The 22,751-nt window shown below is 43.1% G+C and overlaps 1 protein-coding gene across 1 annotated transcript; it reads right to left on the bottom strand.

Moving 5' to 3' along the window:
• Positions 1-11,052: 11,052 nt before the first annotated feature.
• On the bottom strand, positions 11,053-22,405 carry trim45 (tripartite motif containing 45). The gene is made up of 9 exons (XM_070914841.1): positions 21,954-22,405; positions 20,855-21,143; positions 20,503-20,648; positions 19,127-19,443; positions 15,609-15,738; positions 14,533-14,647; positions 14,000-14,126; positions 13,123-13,341; positions 11,053-11,707 (listed from the first exon to the last, which is right to left on the bottom strand). Exons 1-8 carry the CDS (start codon positions 22,403-22,405, stop codon positions 13,187-13,189), a joined length of 1,731 nt encoding a protein of 576 aa, XP_070770942.1. The 3' UTR covers positions 11,053-11,707; positions 13,123-13,186.
• Between the last annotated feature and the right edge of the window lie 346 nt (positions 22,406-22,751).

Here is a 22,751-nt window from a genome sequence, read left to right as displayed (position 1 = left end):
CGACATACGCGTCTGGGCTCGCTGACAGTTTAGCTATCCCGTGGGTGGTAAAGGCTGAGCTTTGAAACCTATAGCCTGCTGAGGTGCTAGCTATTTGGCTAGGCTGCTAACGCTAGCTAGCTGGCCATCAACTGACAGAGGCGGTCTCTTGTGTAGACGCCGCTGTGCTGCATCACCACCTTTCTCATTTGCTCGGTGAAAATCGATGCCAGTCAGGATTCCCGGTCCGCCTTTTGGAAGAAGTCACTGTAGCAGGTGTCCTCATGTCCACTAATGTGACACTGTCGTAACCTCCTCCGGTTGAACCGTTCACCGTCAGTTCAGAGCCACATAGCGTTACAGCTCCGCGGACGTTGAGAGGATGTTGATGACTGGCCGCTCTGTCGGACTGCAGCGACGGACTGACTGAGCTGCTGCTGCTGCTGCTGCTCGGCGATCCAGCATCAACTACTCAGCCTGCCCGAGTTAGGGACCGTCTGACAATTTCGTTACGCAGAATTATTGTAAAATATAATTTATAACAAGGCAACGTTAATAAATCTCACATCCCCAACCTTCTGTGGGACCAACTGTACTTCCCTTTGAATCAGTGATGGTAATTTGTATATGTGTATAATTTCACCAAATATTGATGAAATTATGTACCCCCTCCCTCCCCCAACTCACATTTGTCAAATGCCAAATATAGGCTACTTTGTGAAAAGGATTCAGTGATGTTAAAAGTATTCAGATATTTCTGCGTTCAACAGCAAAATGTCAAATCTAAATTAAAAGTATTAATCATACAGGAGAGTGACCCCATTACATTAGTATATATTATATTCATTGATCATTTTTACTGATGTTTACAATATTATACTAATATATTAGTAGTTGGTCAAAGTGGAGCTAGTAAAATACTCAAAGTACAGTTACCTCAAAGCTTCAGTGTATGTACCTAATTACTTTACACCACTGGAATTACTGATTTCTGAAAGGTTGTGCATGTCAATACAGTCAAACTACTGTATTGTTGTGGCACCTAGAATTGAAACAATTAGTCAATCAACAGAAAAGTGATATGCAACAATTATTAATTATCACATTTTCAAGCAAAAACCCCAAACATTATCTTGTTCTAGCTAGTTTTGTTTGTTTGTTTTATTTTTGCAATTTTGTGGTCCAAAAAATTAGGAAGTTGTTAGTTGCAGCTCCAGTCGTGCCTCCCCTCCAAGTTTTGTTTGAATCCAACCTCAGGCTTCCAAGATATTGCGCATGTCAGAGGGATGGACCAAAGTTCATCCAATTCCACAATTTCATGCTTTCATTGTGGGGAACAAAACATAGCTATAGCCTACACTGTCACTGTCCTAAATCATTTGCAAATTGTGTGTAGCCGGTGTCATGAGATCAGAGGGGGGACTTGCCAGTGTCAGATCTTGTCAATGAGGCTCACATTTGGCAGCAACTCTACAAATACTTGCAACATTTTCTTTGCATAGATTGTGTTCACGCTGAGAATCACTCAACTGTAAAGAGCAGAACAGGGCAGCTTACTGTAAAATGCAGGTCTTTGTTGCCATCGTTAGGCTGAAAAGAATATCTCTGCACTGGCCTCTTGAGATTTTATGGAACAACAGAGTACAAGATGTCCTCTGGTTCTGTTCTCAGCCCTCAACGATGAACAACTTCATTATGCAGTGACAGTTATGACAGTTATGACAGTTAGAAGGTTCAGAGTTCAGACTCTTCAAGTCAGAAGGTTTGAACATAATGTTTTAAAAGAGGAAGGTCAATTTACTCGTCATGTTCAGCGCTACTGTAAAACAGTTGTATAGTGTCTTCTGTGGCTCTTTGACAAATAGCAACAATGTCATTGTGATGTTATCAGGGTTATCGTATCAGCTTTAGGCTTGCAGACTTCAAATTTACAACAAAACTCCTGTGTGTGTGTTACAACTGAAAGATTGGTGATGGTATGTGTTTACCAGGCAGGGAGGCTCTAATGAAAATTTACTCTCATGGTGCATTATGGGAAATGTAGGATCCGGTGATCTATTTAAAATGTGTCTTTTGTGAGTCCCCCAACTTTATAGAAGTACAATACTCAAGTACTGGAGTACCCATAGAAGTTCTAATATTTATATTAGAACTTTATATTATATTTTGTAAGTCATTCCATTTGTAACAATCATAGTATTTAAAACAGAACATAGTATCACTACAGTCAAGTAAAGACATAACTGTTGACCTTACGATGGTCTTGAGACTTGCATAAATATAACCCTTGAACAGAAAAATAATCATCATGCAAATAACCAGATTGACTAAGAAAGAAAATGAGACATCAGAGAGAAATTCAGCTAATGTGTTGGTCATGTTTTGGCAGCGACATGCAGCAGCACACTACTCTGTTCACTACACTGCCTGGATCTATACATCATAAATGGTTGCCGCAAAAAAAACCCCGGAATAATCTTATCAAATGCACTCTGCTTTATCAAATGCAGCTGCGTTTCCAGGAAGGACACAGTTTATCATATTAGTCCCCTGGTGCATGCCGAGAACTTCCTTTTCCTTTTTTGGCCCCGACAACGTGTGCTCTGTCTTCTTTTTCAGCAGAGAGACACCGCTGAATGTGAGACAGGTGTCACTTTGCTTTCAGGAGCATTTCTTCCACTCTCAGGGCGGTTTTCCCTTCGCCCTGGCCAAGAACACACTCCCAGCCAAGAGCTTGCTCGCCGCTCTCCGCAAGTGAAGGGTGTAATTTGTTAGAAACCTCAGCGATGACACTTCTCCTGCTGCTGAATAGCTGGCTTTCCTGTGGTGTGACTTGGGTGAGCGCCACAAACCTGGCTGAACCACAAACTCTCGAAGACATGTCACCGACGAAGGTGACCATGATCCGCTCCACTGTGTCGAGTCTTCTTCCAACCACATAAACATACAACCCACCATTTCAACACAAGTGCATATTATACAGAAATGGATGTCTGAAAGCGTGACACGGTCTGTAGTTCTTAAGCAGTGTTAAGTGGGTGTGCAAAAAGGCAAAAGTGCTGTAGCACCCGAGCACCAACCTCCAGGTCTAAAAAGTGAAGCCAATATAAAACTAATGACATTCATCAGATGACATCAGCCTCAGCTGTACTTTGTGTGTAGCATGCTAACTAAGATGCTCAAACCACCGCTGTGCCCAGCTACAGTCTCATATGTTTAAATGTAATTTATCAATGCTATGAAGACCACATGCAAAATTCTAGATAGATAGATGTCTCTCTGTATACATCTCCCCATCAGTCTGAGACTATAACTCGTGAAAATACTCGACGGCTGCTCACTTCACCAACGGGGCTCTGTGTTTGAAAAGGGGGACTGTATTTCTTATCCCTTTGTCTTCCACTGTGAACGCTCCATATTGAAGTAGAGCTTAGCAGGCAGTTAGTCTGCACTGTGACACTGTCAGCCCACATACCGAAGTGAGCTTTTCTCTGACAGGTAATCTATCCATGTATAAAGTTCAACCATAAAGACAGTCCCAGCGTTTTGCTGAGTGTGAAGACAGCCAGGCGCTGAGTCCATCAGCTGGTCCTTGAGGTGCCACCGGCAGCTGCCTCCCTCTCAGCAGCAACAACGGGGCCACGGGGACGTCTGATTTACAGGACACCCCTCACTGAGTGAATTAGTGGCAGTGCTGCAGCGTGCAGTGAAGTCCTCCCTTCGGAGAGGCGTCACTATGAGTCACCCTCCCCGCTCTGCGAGGAGGGCCGGTTGGGTTTGACGCCAGGGCCGGTGTGGGTGCAAGGAGACACACAAAAAACCCCAAAAGAGCTGAGCAGACACAAAAAGGCTGACAGTTTCCAAATCACAGCCAAGTTGCAGAGAAGGGAGGGTGTGTGAGAGAAGGGGGGGAGGGGGGGGGGGGTCCTTTGCTTCAATGCATCTTTGATTATCATTGTCAGAGGGATGGATTGCTGGACTTGGAAGGATCTATCACACATTTCACACCCACAAAGAACAATGCTGCGAAGACAAAACACTCATTCTATACCCGTTGTGGAAAGGAGGGAGAATCAGCAGAAAACAAAACAAAAGGAGAACAAAATATTTGCAGGAGGCCTTGGCATGATATGAGATGCTGTACTCCAGCTGGTACACATGACCAAAAGCCGCCCGTCCTTCAGCTCCTTGCTTGACAGGATGCAGTGGTGAATTATGACAGTTTCAACCCTGTAAATGACGTACCGCACCAGAGCACCTGAGGGAACCCGCCTGTCAGGACTTCGGACAAGGTCAACCGCAACCTTTGGCTCTGGTAGACAGCGGCATGTCTATGTGTGTGTGTGTGTGTGTGTGTCCATAGGGGAAATGTGTGTGTGTGTGTGTGTGTGTGTGTGTCGGAGGTGTCAATCCCACGCTCTAGTGGCGATAACTGCGTATAGTGCTGAGAGGGACTCAACAACACACTCTTGATTTTTGACATTCCAGTTAATGGTGCGACGCGGTGCCTTCCTTAACTGTCAAGAATAGTGATTATGTGTCCCTGCAGAGAGTGTGGCATGATGGGTAGATAAACAGAGATCTGTCCACTTGGCTGTGGAGAGCACACTGTCTTTATACAGTAGCAAACCTCCAATCTGAATTATTACAATTTTGGGTTTAATTGAAATAAAGACTTTTTAACCACCCAAAGTCAATGATTCCAATATTCTTGTTACATTCCCATTAAGTGACTTGATTGTTTTTTGTTTCCACATCTCACTGTAGATTTCATGGAAGCATTAACACACGTTTGAGTGAAGCATTTTATCTGAGGTTTAATATTTGAATGCCTGAACTATTGCATCAACTGGAAAATTCTAGATGTCTTGTGCGTCATTGTGTACATGTGTAGGAATGATATGTAATTATTTCCTAAATATTTGGAAAACTTTACTAGAACTCAAAATAAAGTCTCTAAAAGCGACGACTCTAAGATTAAAAAAAAATCGTTATATATCAACATTATGAATGTGACTGCAATAACATTCAAAAAGTGAATTGTACCTTCATACCAGCTATCATATTGTGAGAACAGATATTTCATTCAGTTCATAGCAGCCACATTTTGCAATGACACGCCTCAGCCTGAAATAGAAAATAGAGAGAAAATGAAGACGGCGTGCAGAGATTCAGGTGAGCTCGGCAAGAGAACCCAGCTGTGACACAGTGACGGCGACAGGCCGTGTCCTCTCCCTCACTGCTGCCATACAGGCCTCAGATCTGGCTGACACCGCAGTTTCATTTTTTTTTAGATAACGTGGTGGGCTGCGTGCCCTCATCAATTCATCATCTTTTTATTATGAGAGAAACTCAGAAGAGAGAGGACAGCAGACCCTATCTCAGATAACATTTTTCAATGTGTTGGGATGTACACAGTTATTCCTATAGACACAAATGATTCTCGGTTACAGCCACTGCTTTTCATATTGTCACCCTGTTTTCTGGGTTGGTAGCGCTCTCTGGTCTTCTGGCCTGTGGGTAATGAGCGGCTACAATTTCGTCTTGAATAATCTTCTTTAAATTAACACCAACATGGCAAAACAGTACACACCCAACTTTACTCTATCTGTGTTCACAGCAGACTCCCCACTCTACTGCTGCACATGTTACTCTACTCTGCCACACTTACAACTGTCCCTCGTAAACATTGGCAGGTAGGAACTAAAATCACTCTTAGCCGAAGGGGACATGAAATAGTAGCTTAAATATTACACATATAAATATATCAACAATACGATAGTTAAAGTGCTGTAAAAGTCCAAATAATATTGCGGGATTACTCTTCGCATACAGTACATATATATCTTACTGCAGGCTATGCTTTTTTATGATTCTCACAAACACACTATTTTTCCAGTATATCTCCAATCTGCTTGTATTTATCTGTCTTTGATGACATCATCACTATCCATTGTGTTTTTTTCAGTCCCATTAAACTAGTTCAGGTCTGTTGCTGTTTTCTGACTCCTGCATCCTGTCCTGCCGCACCGAGAGGGTGCGATCAATCACTTCTGTTGCACCAGAGTTCTATTGGAAAACGATACATATCCATTTGAAAACGCATCCTCATCCATAATATCATCACTCAATATCTTTAAAACACAGACGATCCCTTTTGAGATAAGGTTATCATGTTGTCAGTGATGTATGGCTTTATAGGCTGTCAAAGGGGGAATGACAAATTGCACTTAATCTCATTAGACTGAGTAGCTTTCTGTTAACTTGCACTTTTTGGAGTTATCTTTTCTAAGTCAGTGAGTTTACTTTGCATTCAGTGGAATATTTAAACAAAAGAAACTAGCCAGTCATAAATTAAGGTTTGGATCATACTTGTAAAATGTGGAGGAAAGGTTCTCTTACAGTAAACAGATCTAACATTTAATGGTTACTTGATTACTGCGTTAGCCTGCTTGCTAATCACACAGGAAACCTTGTATTCTGTACCAAGACTGCTCAGGTCTGGCAACCAATTGCTGTTAAAAGTTCCATGGCTCAGGACAAAGGCGGACGGTGACTGTTCGCTTCAACACCGTGAAACTAGGTCAGTGCTGCTCATGCTGAGTCAGCACCACATTTTATAAAGCTTTTTAAAACCCATTTGTAGCAAGAGGCTTTTTTTTTTTTTAACTTATTACATCAGTGGTTTTATGTTGTTGGTAGTTTATCTTAATTCTTCATGATTATTTTGTTGTATTTCATGGGATTTATTATGTGTAGTTGTGAGTCACTTTGTAAATGGGTTTGCGATAGAAATAAAGTATATAGTTAATCAACAAATGAGTTTGTATCGTTTAAGGCTCAAAGTACATAGAAGAAAAAGATACAAGAGCCTAAAACAGACAAACACAAATTTTTAAAATAGTCAACATCGCTATCAGTTATCCTTTTTGAAATGAACACCAGAGTAGCAGGGGGGTGTCACCCACCGTGCACCGGTAAACGTTCACGAGAAGGTTCTGTGGCAGTCTGGCTCTCTTCAGCTTCTCCTCAGAGGTGTGTATGGCCCAGGAGAAGTCCTCAGAGATGTGCACCCCCAGGAATTCAAAACTGGAGACTCTATCCACGACCTCGCCGTCAATCAACACTGGGCTGAGAAGTATTCACTTTGTCTTCCCTAAAGTCCAACACAATCTCTCTAGTGTTGTTAAGAATGAGATTGTTGGCAGGACAAAGGCTGTCAGGTTTCGCACCTCGTCACTGTATGCTGACTCATCGTTGTTAGAAATCAGGCCCATGACGGATGATGGTCAGTCATGGGTGAAGAGGGCATTCAGGAGAGGGCTCAGCACACATCCCTGTGGAACACCAGTGTTCTGGGTGAGGGTGGAGGATGTATGCTCTCCTAACCTGACAGTCTGAGGGGCAGTTGGTCAGAAAATCCAGCTGCAAATGGTTGTGTTCAGGCCCAGGCTGTGGAGTTTGGACACTAGTCTGTTGGGAAAGACAGTGTTAAAGGCTGAACTGAAGTCCAAGAAGAGCATCCAGACGTACGTGCCCGGTCTTTCCACGTGATCCGGAGCGGCATGGAGGACGAGGCTGATCGCATCCTCTGTTGATCTATTTGCCTGGTAGACAAACTGGTGCTGGTCCAAAGTGACAGGGATGGTTACGTTTGATGTGGGCCAAAATCAGCCTCTCGAAGCTGGAGAGCGAGGTCCTCATATCGCTCCATCAGCTGCGTGTCCGTGAACTTAAGACAGCTGTAGCTCCAAACAAACAGGCTTTATTGGCTTTTACCAACTCTGCTGCTCTCCAGTGGGAGCTGGTTAGGCTCCATTTAGAGCCCAGTAAGTATATTACTGTCATGACTGTGACCTCTTTGTCTGTAATCAGGTTACACCGTGTTCAACCTGAATGACCTGCGTTCTCTCCATGCATGTACACACACATGCAAGGTCATTCTGAGGGAAGATGTGTTTTTTTCTTGGACGCAAACAGGTATTTTTCTGATTTTATAAGCTGTGTCAGCAGTAAAGGGGCCGATAGAATAACAATAGAGTGGTCTTTGTCAGGGCTTCATTGCTTTTGGTGATCCAGCCTGAAGCGCTGGTGGGGTTTTCTTCATTTGTTACATAACTTGCTTTGGAAACTAGAGTCTGTGATGACTATGAATTATTGACACCACACTAATTTTAACAAATCAAGATGAATTATTCACAACTCAACACAAAGGGATTGTCCCATAGGGAGTTCTGTAACAGCGTGTTCATAGTGACCTTTCCGCGAGTGCATTTCAGGTGACCTTCAATGTACAGTGTGGATGTGTGCGTGTGTGTGTGTGTGTGTGTTCAATCTTGACAATGATAGGAGCCAGTGATGCTCTCATGCAGCCCAGAGATAAAGTGTCTCTCAGAGTAGGACGTCAGGTGCTGTCACATGGGTTTGAGGTGACACGATGCTGTGGTGGATTCCCTGCATCTCCGTCAGTTTGAATTTAGTTGAGTTTTTATTAACATTTTGACCGGGGAAAGTTTGACTTAAGTATCAGCTACAGCATTAAATAAACATACACCGACTCTGTGACATCATCAACACATTAAAGGAAGACATTTTTTCAGATTTTGTCATTTGAACATGAACTCAGCAAAAAATCAAAAAAAAAGTGAAATCTTAAACTGGCCCACTTGCTCAAAAACTGTAGACCCTAACAGCGTTTGGGGTTTTGTTGGTCCCAGCCTCAGCAGGGGGCATCAGTGGTTCAGTCGTGCTAATTCCAACAAAGGAACGTCACAAGAATCAGACCCCTCTGGAGAAAGTAATCCATGCTTAACACATCACACGTCAACGTCTGTAACGTCTCGCTCACCTGCCTGAGCAAATCTTCCCAAAGTCTTTTAACACCCTCTTCTTTATGGGCTATTCTCTTGATGTTATAACTTAATATATGGTTGTTTTTTTACACTTTATCTCCTTGATTTATGCATCGTTTTATATTTATTGTCTCTATTTATCCCCCCCGTTCTCCTTTCTTTCTCCTGTAAGGCACTCTTTAACTTCTGTTTTAAAGAGTGTTATATAAATAATGTTTGCTTGCTTGTTAGCTCATTGTTCAAGAGACAAAAGACAAAAATGAATAAATAAATAAATAACATTTCACATGTGGAATATCACATTTCCAAAACGTTCAAAAAAAAGTGGAGGGGTTGATCACATGTAAAATATCTAATGTGAATTCATCACCTGAAATGCTGTTTAGCATATGATAAACCACATATGCCTATATTTTCAGGTAAAGAAATATGTAATTTTTTCACGCGATATGTGCATCATTTTTATAGTTAGACGTTGTCACATGGTTTGTGTCCTCGCACTCCTTCCTTTTGGTTGCCTGTTGGGATGACGAAGGCCAAATTTAGGCTCTCCTGCAGCTGAACTCTCTATAACTCTCTTCAGATAAGTGGAACAGGCAAACCATGGAAACATAAAAAGCATCAAATGTAAAAGATTAAACGGAAGTAAAGACGTCTCTTGCCTGTGAGACAATATTGTATCATGATCGTTGGTGCTCTCAATTACAAGGTACATTAGTTGAGAGCTCAATGGCGGGTGAAGGAGGTTTATGAGGCCTGGCATAAGTCCTTCTCTCTGGGGTTCACAGCCGCGGTGAGCATCCTGCCATTTGCAGTGTGCTGTCCTTGTTCAATTTGGTGTGTGTGTGTGTGTGTGTGTGTTAGCAGGCTTAGTTCCTACTGGACTGACGTAACTGAAAGAAGGGGGGAAGTGAAGGAAGTGAGAAATCAATAATAAAGGCAGGTTTTGAACCACTCCATCATCTCTAACCCACACCTGCCCTCACCTAATGGAAGTGTTTGTGTGTGTGTGTGTGTGTCTTTGCCTGCGGTGACCGCATGTAACCCCTCTCCTCCCAACATTGACTGCCATTTGAATCGTCATCATCGTCAGTTAATCACTCATTTCCAATTTGCTGTACCGGAACAATGCACTGTGTTTGATTAAGCAGTGTCGCCGCTGACATTGCTGATGTAACTTCCCTCTGTGATGGGTTTTAGTGGAACAGGTCCCCATTCATCAAACATTCATATTAAGAGAGTCAATCTTAAACCGCTTAAGACATTTTTCATGATAATGCAGTATTCATCAGGAGCCTCTTAGCTCGGGAATGGCTCCGGTAAAGACGGCTTTTGAGAACGCTGATTATGAATGATTTGTAGGAACAAGCACAGAAAACTTGTGGCAGGCAGAGGGGACATGATCATTAGTTCTGGAAGAGCAGGCAGACAAAAAAGTAGCCCTCTCCTGCCACCTGGTGGTTTGGAGAGGGACTGTCAAGAGCAGTGAACTGGAAAAGGCTTCCATGAAGTGTTTAAATATGCAGTCACTGAGGGTATGAATAAAGTTCTCCATCATGGTTTTTGCAAATCACGATGAATTAGTTACAAAATTGGAGTTAATGCTGCAAGTTTCCTCGTGTCAGGGTGGATTTTTTACTGGGAAAACTGGTCCTCCTCACTTTTCAAAATCCTTTTTTTTTTTTAGCAGCCCCACTTTCAAGTTCGATTTTCTCACTAAAATCTCTCTCAAGTTTATATCAATATATTCAGAAAAAATGTGGCACGTTATTTTAACCATGTACTACCTGCACTGCCGTACACATGGAAACAAAGGGTTATAATGGCTGGAGGAAGATTACTTGATTGACTTGATGCATTTTTCTATGCAACAATATGATTTAATTCAAATTCCATACACATTTCAGCTCCTCTTAAGAGTTCTTAGATGAAATTAGAAATGTTATATAAGATCACTCCAACAGAACGAATGCCTTTCAGGTGGGGTAAAGAAATTGAGCTAAATTATGTTTTTGAAGTGGCAACACTGACTGACATGATGCATGTACTTTGTATTTTGAGTAAGTGCCCACAGACACAAATAAAGCAGATTGCTTTTGATGTGAAGACAGAAACAGAAAGACCGACTTTTGTGGATTTTTGTTTGCTTGTCAGGCACCATTTCAAAATATACAAGTAAGCAAGAGACACCTGTTAATACGGTTAATAACAGTATGAAAACTGAGAAATATGTGTGTTTATTTTGATTGTACAGGTTTTCAGTAAAAAAGTGAGGCAGAAAAAAGTACTGGGTAACGCTCAAGGTGAACAGCAGCAACATATTCACAGTGTTCCATGACCACAAATCAAAAAGATTAGTCCTCATGTCAAGCATTTGCATAGGTCTATTTTACTATTCATCAAGTAAAAAAACAACAACCATCTACTTGCACTCACATTCCTATTCAGAATACAGAAAATACACAAAAGGCATTAAGTGGCTCATTATAAGTTCCACGTTTGTGGTTGCAAGTCGGTGCAGTGACACAGCCTCAGGAGAGGAACACATTTGTATTCTAAGAGGAGGCTGACTGCACCTTCCAGGTCACACTGTTTCCCAGATAAAGCCCTCTTCAGAAGGCGTGGCGTGGAGTTGGGTTGCTAATGAACCCCAACACGATTCCGTGCAGATTTGACGGACTTTCTCCTCATTAAAAACAATAATAAGCACTCGAGATTGTTATGTGAGCAAAAGCCAAATGTTGTGGTTTACAAAAAAACAAAGGATGTCTTTCACATTATGAACAGTCTCGGACAACAATCCCGGGTGAATATACAGGCACAGTGTATTCCAGCTCAGTGCTTCTGTCTTGATTCAGGTCACACTCACAACACGGCTGAGGAAACAGTAGCATTCATAAACAGACAGCACAGTATATGGCACCACAATGTAGGCGTCGGCTCATCAATGGAATATAATCATTGCGTTGCAGTTATCAGGTTTTGTTCTTGGTCATTATTATATACGTACATAAAAGTATCTGCTGTTAATATGTTTCTACTAGTGAAGAATGTGCAGTGATTATTGTTCCAATTAATTAAAAGTAAGCACAAAGAAATAATATAGAAATAATAGTACATTAATTACTTTGTATTTATTGGGAAAATATGCAGATCAACCCATCATTAACGTTGTATCTTTAACAACTAGTTAAGTATGTGTACAAACAAATAACCTGTAGTGAGCATCATAAAATAACATGTTTTTAACTGCACCATTACTATGTTATTTCTTAGAAACAAACATTTGGATGACGTTCCGTTAAATGTGTTATTTAAGAGCTGTGAACAAGATGGTGATTACAGGTGGAACTTGTCAGCACTCTCTGGTAGACGAACTATGTAATGGCAACACAGTAAATTATCTAAAAGACATCATTAGAATTTCAGTAATGCAATTTATTGTTACTTATTGGCTGACATATATGCTGATACAACGTTTCTGCAATTAGCTAAATATCGGCTGATAATATCTGCCCGCTGATTTATCTGTCGGCTCTGTTTTGTTCCAGTAATGACTTCAGAATTATTTACTTGATTAGTGCACTGAGCCATCCAAAACAAAACCATCTTTCACGAGAATGTAAGAGGAAAACTGCAGACTCGTTGTGTTGCCGCAATACTTCACAACAACAACAACAGTGATCAGTGCGGATTCATAAGAATTATTGTTGTTTTAGCATCGCGGCTGAGGCACTATATTTCAAAAGATATTTTCCTTGACTGAAGGATATATAAAATATTAAAGTTCAACAGTCTGATGGTGATTCTCAGTACATTTCCATTTCAGATATAAAACACTGATTTCAGTACCATTGAAATCGACAGCAGCTTCAAGGTTAAAAAAAAAAAAAAAAAAGATCAGCTTGAGACGGCTGGTGAAAGAAAAGCGTAACAATGAAAAAGCCAAACCATCTCGGCGCCATTCAGCAAGGCTTTCAACACCTTTGATTTCGGACACATGCTGCTGTGATTGGAGCATTTCGACACAAAAGGCACTTTACAACATAGATTCAGAGCCTTCAGCTCACACTTTGGTGTTTGTCTTACGTGTTAGTCTCTAATGGTAAACTGGCTACTGTTACCAGGATGTCTGGGAGAGGTGAGCCCTGTCTACACCCACATATTTTGATGCCCTGTCTCAGTTTTTTTAATCTGTGTCTTTAGAGCTTCACTTTCCTTGTCTGACCTTTACAAGTCTTCCCAAGATTTACACAGACAAACTAAAGCTTGCTCCCCCCGCTGCTCTAACCTTTTGATTGCTGCCATCCTTCATTAACTTGCATCATCTTGACAGGTCTCGTCTCGGTGTCGCCTCACAGCTCCACAGTTCGCAGGTGGCCGCGGGGGGAAACTGCAGCCAACACGCTCTGAGGCAAACACTCAGACTGCTCCACGGTGCTGCCGCAACAAGACCAGTGGGGCTTCCCGGGGTGTCCCTTGTGACTGTGACCGCAACCTTTAAATCCTCCTGCAGTCAGACAGACGGGTAGAAGGACAGACAGACGTGAGTTGAGGAATAACTCTGGGATTTGTAAGTTCTTCCAGGAGATGAAACTTTAAAACGTTTAAATCACAGTTGTTTTATATCAGAGCCACACGTGTCTTGTTTTACATCATGAGTAAAGTCAGTATGTTGATGGAATATGCAGTGAGAAAGTTTGTGACCTTGTGAATCTTGATATGCTCATATTTTGTAATGTGCTATAAAGTAGTATTAACAAAGCTAAATATAACTTCATATCCACTACACAGGAACACATACACATACAAGATTTCTTCTAGAGGTGGACAGGAAGCAAAATGAAGGCAGATGTGAGCAGAGTTACTTGCACTGTCGAGTGATTACACCTAAAAGGGGAAAAAATCCTTCAAATATTCTTACAATCATCATCATCATCATCATCATCATCATCATCATCATCATCATCATCATCATCATCATCATCAATCTACCCTTCTCAATACGTTCTTCCTTTTCTACTTTTGTGGTTTAGATGGGGAGAGAAATGATGTTTGCGATGGTGACAATGAGAGCTTCTCTCCATGTTCTACTTAAAAACAAAGTGTGAAAAACTGAATGAAAACTGCCCCTCTGAGCAGACATTTCAAAGCTCTCTTCTGCGTACCTGGCATGGTTCCTGGGCAGCCACAGCGAGCGTCTTTGGCTCCTCCACTGGAGCAGAAGGAGCAGCAGTGAAACGTCCCGCTGTGACGCCTCAACTTCCTCTTCACGTTCAGAATAAACGGAGAGCCCTGCGGGACGAGACAGGAAAGAGTCTGAGTCCACACAAGCCAATGTTTCTTAGAAACAGAAAGGTGACCTCAGGTCAGGAAGTCAAACGGCCTTTTACTTATCAAGCATCCCAGTAGTTAAATGTAACACCAGAGCTGTCGAAGGCAGCCTGTTTAATTTGTTTTTGCCTGAAGAGAATTTTGTCCACATTGATTTAATGCGTCAGGATGATGTTAACAGCCCCGAGGCGGTACGCTGTGAGCTGCCGGCAACACCACAGCTCAGTCCAACGCATTCTAGCATGCCACTCTCAGCTGCAAAACATAATTAATGACAAGTGTTTTGAGAGAGACAAAATTCAAATAAATAATTCCCTGTATTCTTATGTTTTGCTGTGACAGACTCCTTGAGTTGGCCTCTTCGTACCTTGACGTGTTGGGCTTTGACACAAACCCACACTGAGAAGACTCCTGGCTCTTCAGGTGTGTATGAAACGCCGTAGGATCCGTCGCTGTTGTCAACCACTGTCGTCTCCACGGTGCTGAAGGAAAAGGAAACACATATCATCTCTTCATCTCCTTCTCACAATTCATAGTTTGACATTAAAACTTGGCAGAGCACAATTCTTCTTGTTTCTTGTTTGTATTCAAATCATCACCAGTATCTGATTCTGAATCTGAATTCTTCCCAAACAACCAGAGATCAAAAGATAAATTCCTTTCAACTTCAGAGGAAAAACATGTCGAACCTCTTGATCTCTGCACAGCAATTTAAGTTCAGAGGTCTAATCAATACAGCTGTTTGACCAGTTGTGATTGTGCTCCACCACATCGTGGTGTTGATGAGCCACAGGTCGACCTATTCCACGCATCAACGCGCGGCCGCCGTCTCCAGCGCGTCTGCTCACTTCCAGCTCATTGACTAGGAGGCTGTGATTACTGATTACTGACTATAACCAACAGGACTGAGGAACACAGAGGCTTGTGTGGTTATTCAGCAACAGCCTCGTGCTGGTTGCACTAGATTTACGCGGTCTGATGACTGAGACTGTAGACACACATGCTGCCTTCACATGAAAAGGCAGGCATTCATACATACAAGCTGTTGTGGATGTGGTGATGGTAACTAAGGTAAATAGCTTTTGATGGAATAAAATAACTTTTTCAGGTTGAACAATGTTTAATCAAAGCAAAACAGACACACAAAACTAAAAGTCGTTGTGTGATTTTGGGGGGGTCTTTAAGGGCACTGCTCCTCCAGCCAAAGTGACAGAAATAGCACAGTACGCAGGTGTGGAGTGCTGCGTTGACCTGCTCTGAGCAGCTGGGCGGCAGACGGTGTAAAAAACGTCATCAATCTCGACACCAAACCTGCAGAGTGCTGCTGGATGGTCCATGATAGTCCCCTTACTGAGGAGGGTAAAACCTCCCCGTGCCTGCACAAAAACAGAGCCTGGCTCCAGGACACTGTCGACACAGTGGGCCAGTCTCTGCGACACTCACCAGTTTTTCTTCTCCTTGTGAACGACGCTGACCAGGACGTGCTCTCCACCCCGCGCCATCTGCTCCCCGGCTGAGTCTCGGCACACCAGGGTGAAGTGGCCCTGCTGCCCCTCCCTGCCCCTCTGTAGACCTGTGACCAGGGAGGAGAGGTTAGAGGTCATAATGATGCGCTGACAGACACACAAACACACATACAGTACATATAGTACTGGATATTACGCAAGTATACATGCACACGCTTTGCAAACACTCAAACAAGCGTTTGAGTGTTTGCGCACGCACACGCACACACACACACACAAACTTAGAAGGACAGAAGGACTTGTCTCTCCAAGTTTTCCTGTGATCCTGCACGGGCACATCTCGCATTAAAAGAGGCACTTCATCATTCAGACACACCACAAAATTGAGACACTTAGACATTTGTCTTGTGCCCCTAAAGACTACACACACACACACACACAAACACACACACCATCTCACCCACAAAACGACCCCCCACTGAGTGCTTACGTAAGCCACTTTCCCCTCTAAAACATATGGCGGTCGCAGCCAGTTTTAGTGTGACTCCAGGCGCAGCCAGGCTTCAGTGCTGCTGACCAGACTTTTCCAAAACCTCACGTCATTATTTAGTGTTTCATTAACTTGTTCTGCTCCGGAGACACAATCGCTGAAGACATTCATCACCTGTTGTGGCGTTGTTGTCCTGTTAAAGCCAACATCATTTGTGTTCATATCAATGATTAATGTTGCTTTGCATTTTCTTGTCAGACTCTATTAGACGCTCGATAACTAATGATCCTACGTATTCATCAGAAGAGATTCAGTGTTTCCAGCAGCTGCCGGGGGATCTGTTTGGATGCTGTTTGAGTTGCTACTGCTGCTAATGAAACTACTCCTTCTATTACTACTACAATAAATATTACTCTTAATGCTACGGAAGCTATTGCTGCCACTACTGCAGCCTTATTTATATATCTCTTTTCAAAACTAAATTACAAAGTGGTTTACATGGTTGAACCAGGATTAAAACGTTTCAGAACTGCGATCAGGCAAAAAAAACAAAAAAACAAACAAACTTAGCTTAGCATGAAGACTGGAAGCAGGGGAAAGCAGCTAGCCTAGCTTAGGTCACAAATACTCCTAAATAACATGGGTAAAGCTCACTAATGAATGCCCTGTATGTTGTTTATTTAATCTAAACTGATACTGTAGAGTAATGTGATTTATTTTATATATATGTGTGTAACAACCACTGCTGAGTGAGTTGACCCACTGACTTTATGACATTTCTCTACTCTCACTGTCACGACAGCTGCCGCCGTCCTTTTTATTTTACTCAGTCTGTCCGTCTGTCCTTGTCTCCAGCCTCGGGAGCTCTCCAGACTTGCCATTCTCCATCCAGATGCCCTCAGACTTTCCCATCAGTCCCAGAGACTCCACCGACATCCACCTGCACACCTGTTTCATTATCACTGCTTCGTGCCTTTGTTTTCCAGCCACCCGTACCTGAACCTAAACCCGAATCAGTACCTGCCTGTACTGTGTACACCATAATTATATTATAATCAATTCATTTCTCAAATGTGATAATTTGCTGCTTTTATGTTTTACTGTATATAATTGTAAGTTGAAAATATCTGAGTTTTGGAATGAGAGGCAGACAAAACAAGCAGACTGAAGGCGTGAAGACTTGATTATAATATTAAAATATTAAAGTTATTGACATTACACATCAATGTTTTAACACTTGCGAGGGGACTATTCTTTTGTTAATACAGACATACTTTTTTTTTTAACTAAAGGGCCCTTCACACTCATTGTACACCCACTCAGGTGATTTCATTATTTTGGCTGATTAAAGCTTCTCTCAGGGCTGCATGGGTGTGTGTACATTTCATCTGAGTCTCCTGTTAGGGTGGGAACAAATGACACTTTTTAAAAAATCATTTTAGTTGACGCATGTAGTCAGCTGATCTCATATCATTCCTGCATAGCTGCCCTCCTCCCACCGGAGTGGATGTGGTGGGCTTGTTAGATGTGGAATTGATAACTTTGACACATAAATGTGGATTTTTCCTTTACACGCTTGCTGCTTTAACTCAAATATAGGATCGAGTGCAGTAATTACCACCACTGCCATCACTAAAAATCTCCTTCTGCTACAAGTACCATCATTTGGACCACTAGTTCTATTACTACTATCACTGCTGCTACTAATAGGTGTGAATTATCTGTGAATCTATGGGTGCGCGCTTGCTAAGACCTGCAGCTGTCACCATAACAGACGCAGCTGTTCTGGCCTATATTACACCTGTTCTGTACAGCCTCGTGGTCCAGATCCAACACTTCAAACCCTCTTATCACACAGATGGGGGATAAGCCTCTGTGATTTCTGCTTTCTAATAGTCAACACAGAAATCTTTATCCTTTATCTGCCCCCTTAAATGACAGTTAACTTGGGAGGGACAAACAACTCACTCACAGGTAGAAAAAGCTGGTTTAGCTGATGTAGTGATATTGTGGATTTCTACAGCGCAATCCTACATAAAAAAGGAGAAGCCTTAACCACACGGACCAAAATACACTAATACAGACACAAACAAACAACCAAACTAAGTCTTGACACAATACACGGGCTGACCTTTTGGCAAACATTACAACAATACACCGGCTCTTTCAGGACTCAGCATAAAAGTCTTTGTTTGCTGAGGTTTTCCATTTCCTACGCAGGCAAACACAACCTAAAGCTAAGCCTTTCATACAGACACGCTGCTACAAATCTCTGCTGGCGGTGTGTGTGAGTGTGTGTGTGTGTGTGAGAGGATGACTACACCACTTGCATGTGACAACATTACTATATTTCTATGTGCTCTTGTGAGTCATTTCTTAGGGCTGCAATTTTTTTTCCCCTTACATAATCAAGCTTCATCATTCAGTATATTAAATGTCAGACAAAAGTATAAAATGGCCATCACAGTTTCCTAAAGCCTAAAGTCTTGCCTGTTTTGTCCAACCAACACTCCAAATTGTTTTGTGTGTGAATTAACTGTATGTTGCAGGAGTGGCAGCAGAAAAAGTCATTCTACAGAAAATACTATATATATATATATATATATATATATATATATAAACTATATGTTTATTTGCAATGTCACTTGTAAGTTTTTCCTTCCCTTCTCTCTTTTACAGTGTGTGTGTGTGTGTGTGTGTGTGTGAGTGTGAGTTATCCTCTCAGTCACTTCCTTCAGGCCTGTTGAATCACCTCAACATTCCTTCTGTCCCACAGGAATTTCTGTCTTTGAACCAAAGCAGCCAGGAAGGTAACAATAGTCTTTAACTGCTCCAGTCTACACTGGCCCCCTTCCCCCAAATCCTTACCAGATCCCCTCCACACTCCCACCAGCCTGCCTGCAACTACTCCCACAGGGTGATCTCTAGACATAGTTTTGGTTTGCCTATCGATTTCTCTACTCTGTTTGATCTCAGCCACAAATTAACACACAGGAGTGGTTTACCTTCCCCTTCGATGGTGCACTTGCAGAGGTCCACTGCCTTAGAGTTGATCACCCCGACCACCGGGTAGCCCTCCACCACCCCCGCTGACTCCCTGGGCATGAAGCTGATGCTGCTGCCGTCGTCAGGGGCGACAGTCGCCGGGTTGGGGTCGTAGCTGCTCTCTGCCAGGCTGGTCAGTCTTCTCAGGGTCACTCCTTTGGCGCTGAGGATCTCGGCGTCGGAGCCGCAGCTCAGCAGTCTCTCTGCAAACTCCACGCCGCCTCGGACGTCCGACAGAGCCTGCTGCAGCTGCGCCCTCTGCAGGTGGAGCTGGTTCCTGTTGAACGAAGACAGTGCGGATAACATGGAGCATCCCCTACGGGCTCAATGCGAGATTGTTCTGCATTGCAAACCATGGTGGCCTGTTCTATCAAAGTGGAATATGCAGTATCTTTTTCTGTGGAAATACAATACGCCTAATGTTCCTTGAAATAACTAACTCCGAGCAGGTAGTGTGGTACCTCTGACACCACTCAGTGTGTGGCAATAAATAAGCACTGATGATTTTTAACATGCTCCCTACACAATCTCCCTCCTCAAAACGGCATTACTTTCCAAAAACCATTAATTTCATGACTGATTATTATAGTAGGTTTTCATTACTGTTCTGAAACAGCTACACTCACAGGGTCTGGGCAATGTGGCTTTCAGCATATTAACGTATTATTACATGGTTTATTCACAACAGTTCATTTTCAAATTGAGGATGGAAGTTTATGGGGTTTTTTTACCTCAGAAATAACAGTAATAATCACTTCTCACGTTCTTCATCAGCGGATAGATTTTGCTCAGTTGTCATGTACGATATCCGCTGATGAAGACCCTGAAAGCTGCAGGAAAAGCTACTAAGTGGACCGTGTGTTAAGATTATTTTGTCAAATTTCAAACTCTCTTAAGTGACAGTAAGCCAACCTTTGTCTTGGACTCAGTGATACTGCTGTTAAAAACAGGCTTATAGAGGTTCGACTTAAGGCAAAGTGCAAGACAACAAAATACCAACATCAAAATCAGACAGCGGACATCCAGTGACCAGCTCGTTACCCAGGATGTTGGGGGTCCTGCACATGTGCCAGAGGGAAGTGGCTTATTTTCAGGGTGAAGAGTATCAGATGTGTCTTTGACTTTCTGGGCCGACCACTGACTACTGATACAGTAAGTGGCTGGAGAAAGTTACACCCCAACGTATGGATTGTGAATAGGGAGCTTCAAGAATAACTCTGTGGCCCTACTCCGAGGTATTAGTTTTTGTCCTAGTTTAACTTTTAGTGAGATTATACAATAATCACAATAATCACTTGGCCTACTCTCCACAGCAACTCTGTCGGTTGTGCCATACCTGCGTTGGACACGGAGCTCCTCCAGGCGATGCAGCAGAGACAGGCAGTGGGCCTCCACAGCACTGGCGTAGCCTCGTGCAAACGCCCTCACCTCGTTAGCTGTTGCATCCACCCGTGCCTGCAAAGCCTCCTGGGATACGTCCACCTGTAACAGAGTGGTAAAATATTTAATATATATATTATAGAATTATGAAGTTGGGATTAAAACTTGACACAACACTATCTCCATAAAACCCAAATTTTGTGCAAAGTGGAGCTCTGCTGGAGCTGAAATGGATCCAGCAGACACAACATACTTTGCTTTAAGTCTTAAAATCTTCTCAACAGAACATTTAAGACTCCTTTAGACACCTTCTGCAGTGAGTCCTTCAGACGGTCCAGGCGAGGTCGCAGGCGCACCGTGACCAGCTCTCGGATGCGGTCTCCATGGCGATCGATAACATCACGGGTGGGGCAGCAGCGGTGGTCGCGGTGCAGTGTGGCGGCGCACTCCAGGCAGACGGGCAGGTCGCAGGGCTGACAGAAGAGCCGGACCTCCTTGCCGGGGTGGAGAGAGCAGAGGACGGGGCGGCAGAGACGACCACGAGACTTCAGCTCCTCCAGACGCTGAACAGAGTGAGATGCTGTTCGCTTCTGCCGCCTGCAGACAGGAGACAGAACAGATACATATACGTACATGTTGTTATGTCAGAATAAAGATCCAGTTCAGTTTATCACAAAAACTCAAATTCAAAATTCAGCAATTTTGGAGATACATAGTTTATACATGGACAGGAGAAAAAAGTAACAAGTAACTAAAACTGTCAGACAACTGTAGAGGAGTAAAATATACATGTAAATATCTGCCTCTGAGATTTAGTGTAGAAGTATACAGTTGCATACAATGGAAACACTCAAGTACAATTACCTCAAATTTGTACTGAAGTACAGTGTTTATAAGCAAATGTACTTATTTACATTCCACCACTGGAGCTTGACAGCAGAAAGCAACAGAACAGAACAACATAGAATAGAACAGAATAGAGAGGAACAGAACAGAATAGACTAGAACGGAAAAGAACAGAATAAAGTAGAACATAACAGAATAGAACAGAATAGAGAGGAACAGAATAAAGTAGAACAGAACAGAACAGAATAGAGTAGAACAGAACATAATAGAATAGAGTAGAACAGAACATAATAGAATAGAGTATAACAGAACAGAACAGAATAGAGTAGAACAGAACATAATAGAATAGAGTATAACAGAACAGAACAGAATAGAGTAGAACAGAACATAATATAATAGAGTAGAACAGAACATAATAGAATAGAGTAGAACAGAACAGAATAGAACAGAACAGAGTAGAACAGAACAGAATAGAGTAGAATAGAGTAGAACAGACTAGAGAGGAACAGAATAGAATAGGCTAGAGCAGAATAGAACTGCATAGACTAGAACAGACTCTACCTGTGAGCCTGGCAGCAGAACTCGCACAGGTTGACGCAGCAGACCTCGCAGCGGCTCTCGGCGCCTCCTTCGCCGCACAGGTCGCACCCCAGCGGGCCGTCCGTCACCAGGGTCTCCAGGAACACTTCGTCCAGCGCCAGGTGGTCGGTGCTCAGCCCTTCCGGTCCCGACGGAGGGATGTCCACCTCGGAATCACAGTCGGGACAGAGCACCGTGACGGCGGGTCGGTCCTCCTCCGCCGCGTCGCCTCCGCGCGAGGACACCGAGAACAGCTCCAGCTGGCCGATGCAGTCGGAGCAGAAGGTGTGCAGACACGGGAGGATTTTAGGGTCCCGGTACAAGCGTTTACACGCGTTACAAACCGCTCTCGGGTTCACCGAGACCCCGTTGTGTTCATGCTCCGAGTTCAGCGTTGGCTGCTCCGCGTTTTCTTTCTGTTCAGACTGCGACATCGTCTGTTTCTGGTGACTTGTGGTGGCCAAAACAAAACCAGCGAATAACTTACCACCCCGAAACCCACCGAGCTCCTCAAACCTGTCAGAACTGAAGGAAAACTTCTCTCGAAACTCTCTTCTGCATAATAAAACACTCACAAGAAACTAAACCTTCAGTTTTCAACGCGGTGGCAACCAAACATATTTGAACTTCGCCTCACTGATTCAGTCCCGCCGCAGAGTCCCACTTTTCTTCGGGAGAAAGTTGGCTGCGTTCACTGCTCGGCGCGCCATGGGACATATGACACTTCACTCAGTACCGGACCAATAGGAAGCCTCTCAAGGACCATCACGGGGGTGGTCC

This window comes from Enoplosus armatus, chromosome 11 (assembly GCF_043641665.1).
Source record: "Enoplosus armatus isolate fEnoArm2 chromosome 11, fEnoArm2.hap1, whole genome shotgun sequence".
NCBI lineage: Eukaryota > Metazoa > Chordata > Actinopteri > Centrarchiformes > Enoplosidae > Enoplosus > Enoplosus armatus.
The sequence above is the reverse complement of the archived record's forward strand: the minus strand, read 5'-3'. Positions and strand labels throughout refer to the sequence as shown.

Coding starts and splice junctions, on each gene's coding strand:
- trim45 (XM_070914841.1), bottom strand. CDS start 22,405: ATGTCGCAGTCTGAACAGAAAGAAAACGCGGAGCAGCCAACGCTGAAC. Junction 19,444..20,502: donor GAGCTCCGTGTCCAACGCAG/GTATGGCACAAC, acceptor TTCGTTCAACAG/GAACCAGCTCCACCTGCAGA. Junction 14,127..14,532: donor TCAAAGCCCAACACGTCAAG/GTACGAAGAGGC, acceptor CTCGTCCCGCAG/GGCTCTCCGTTTATTCTGAA.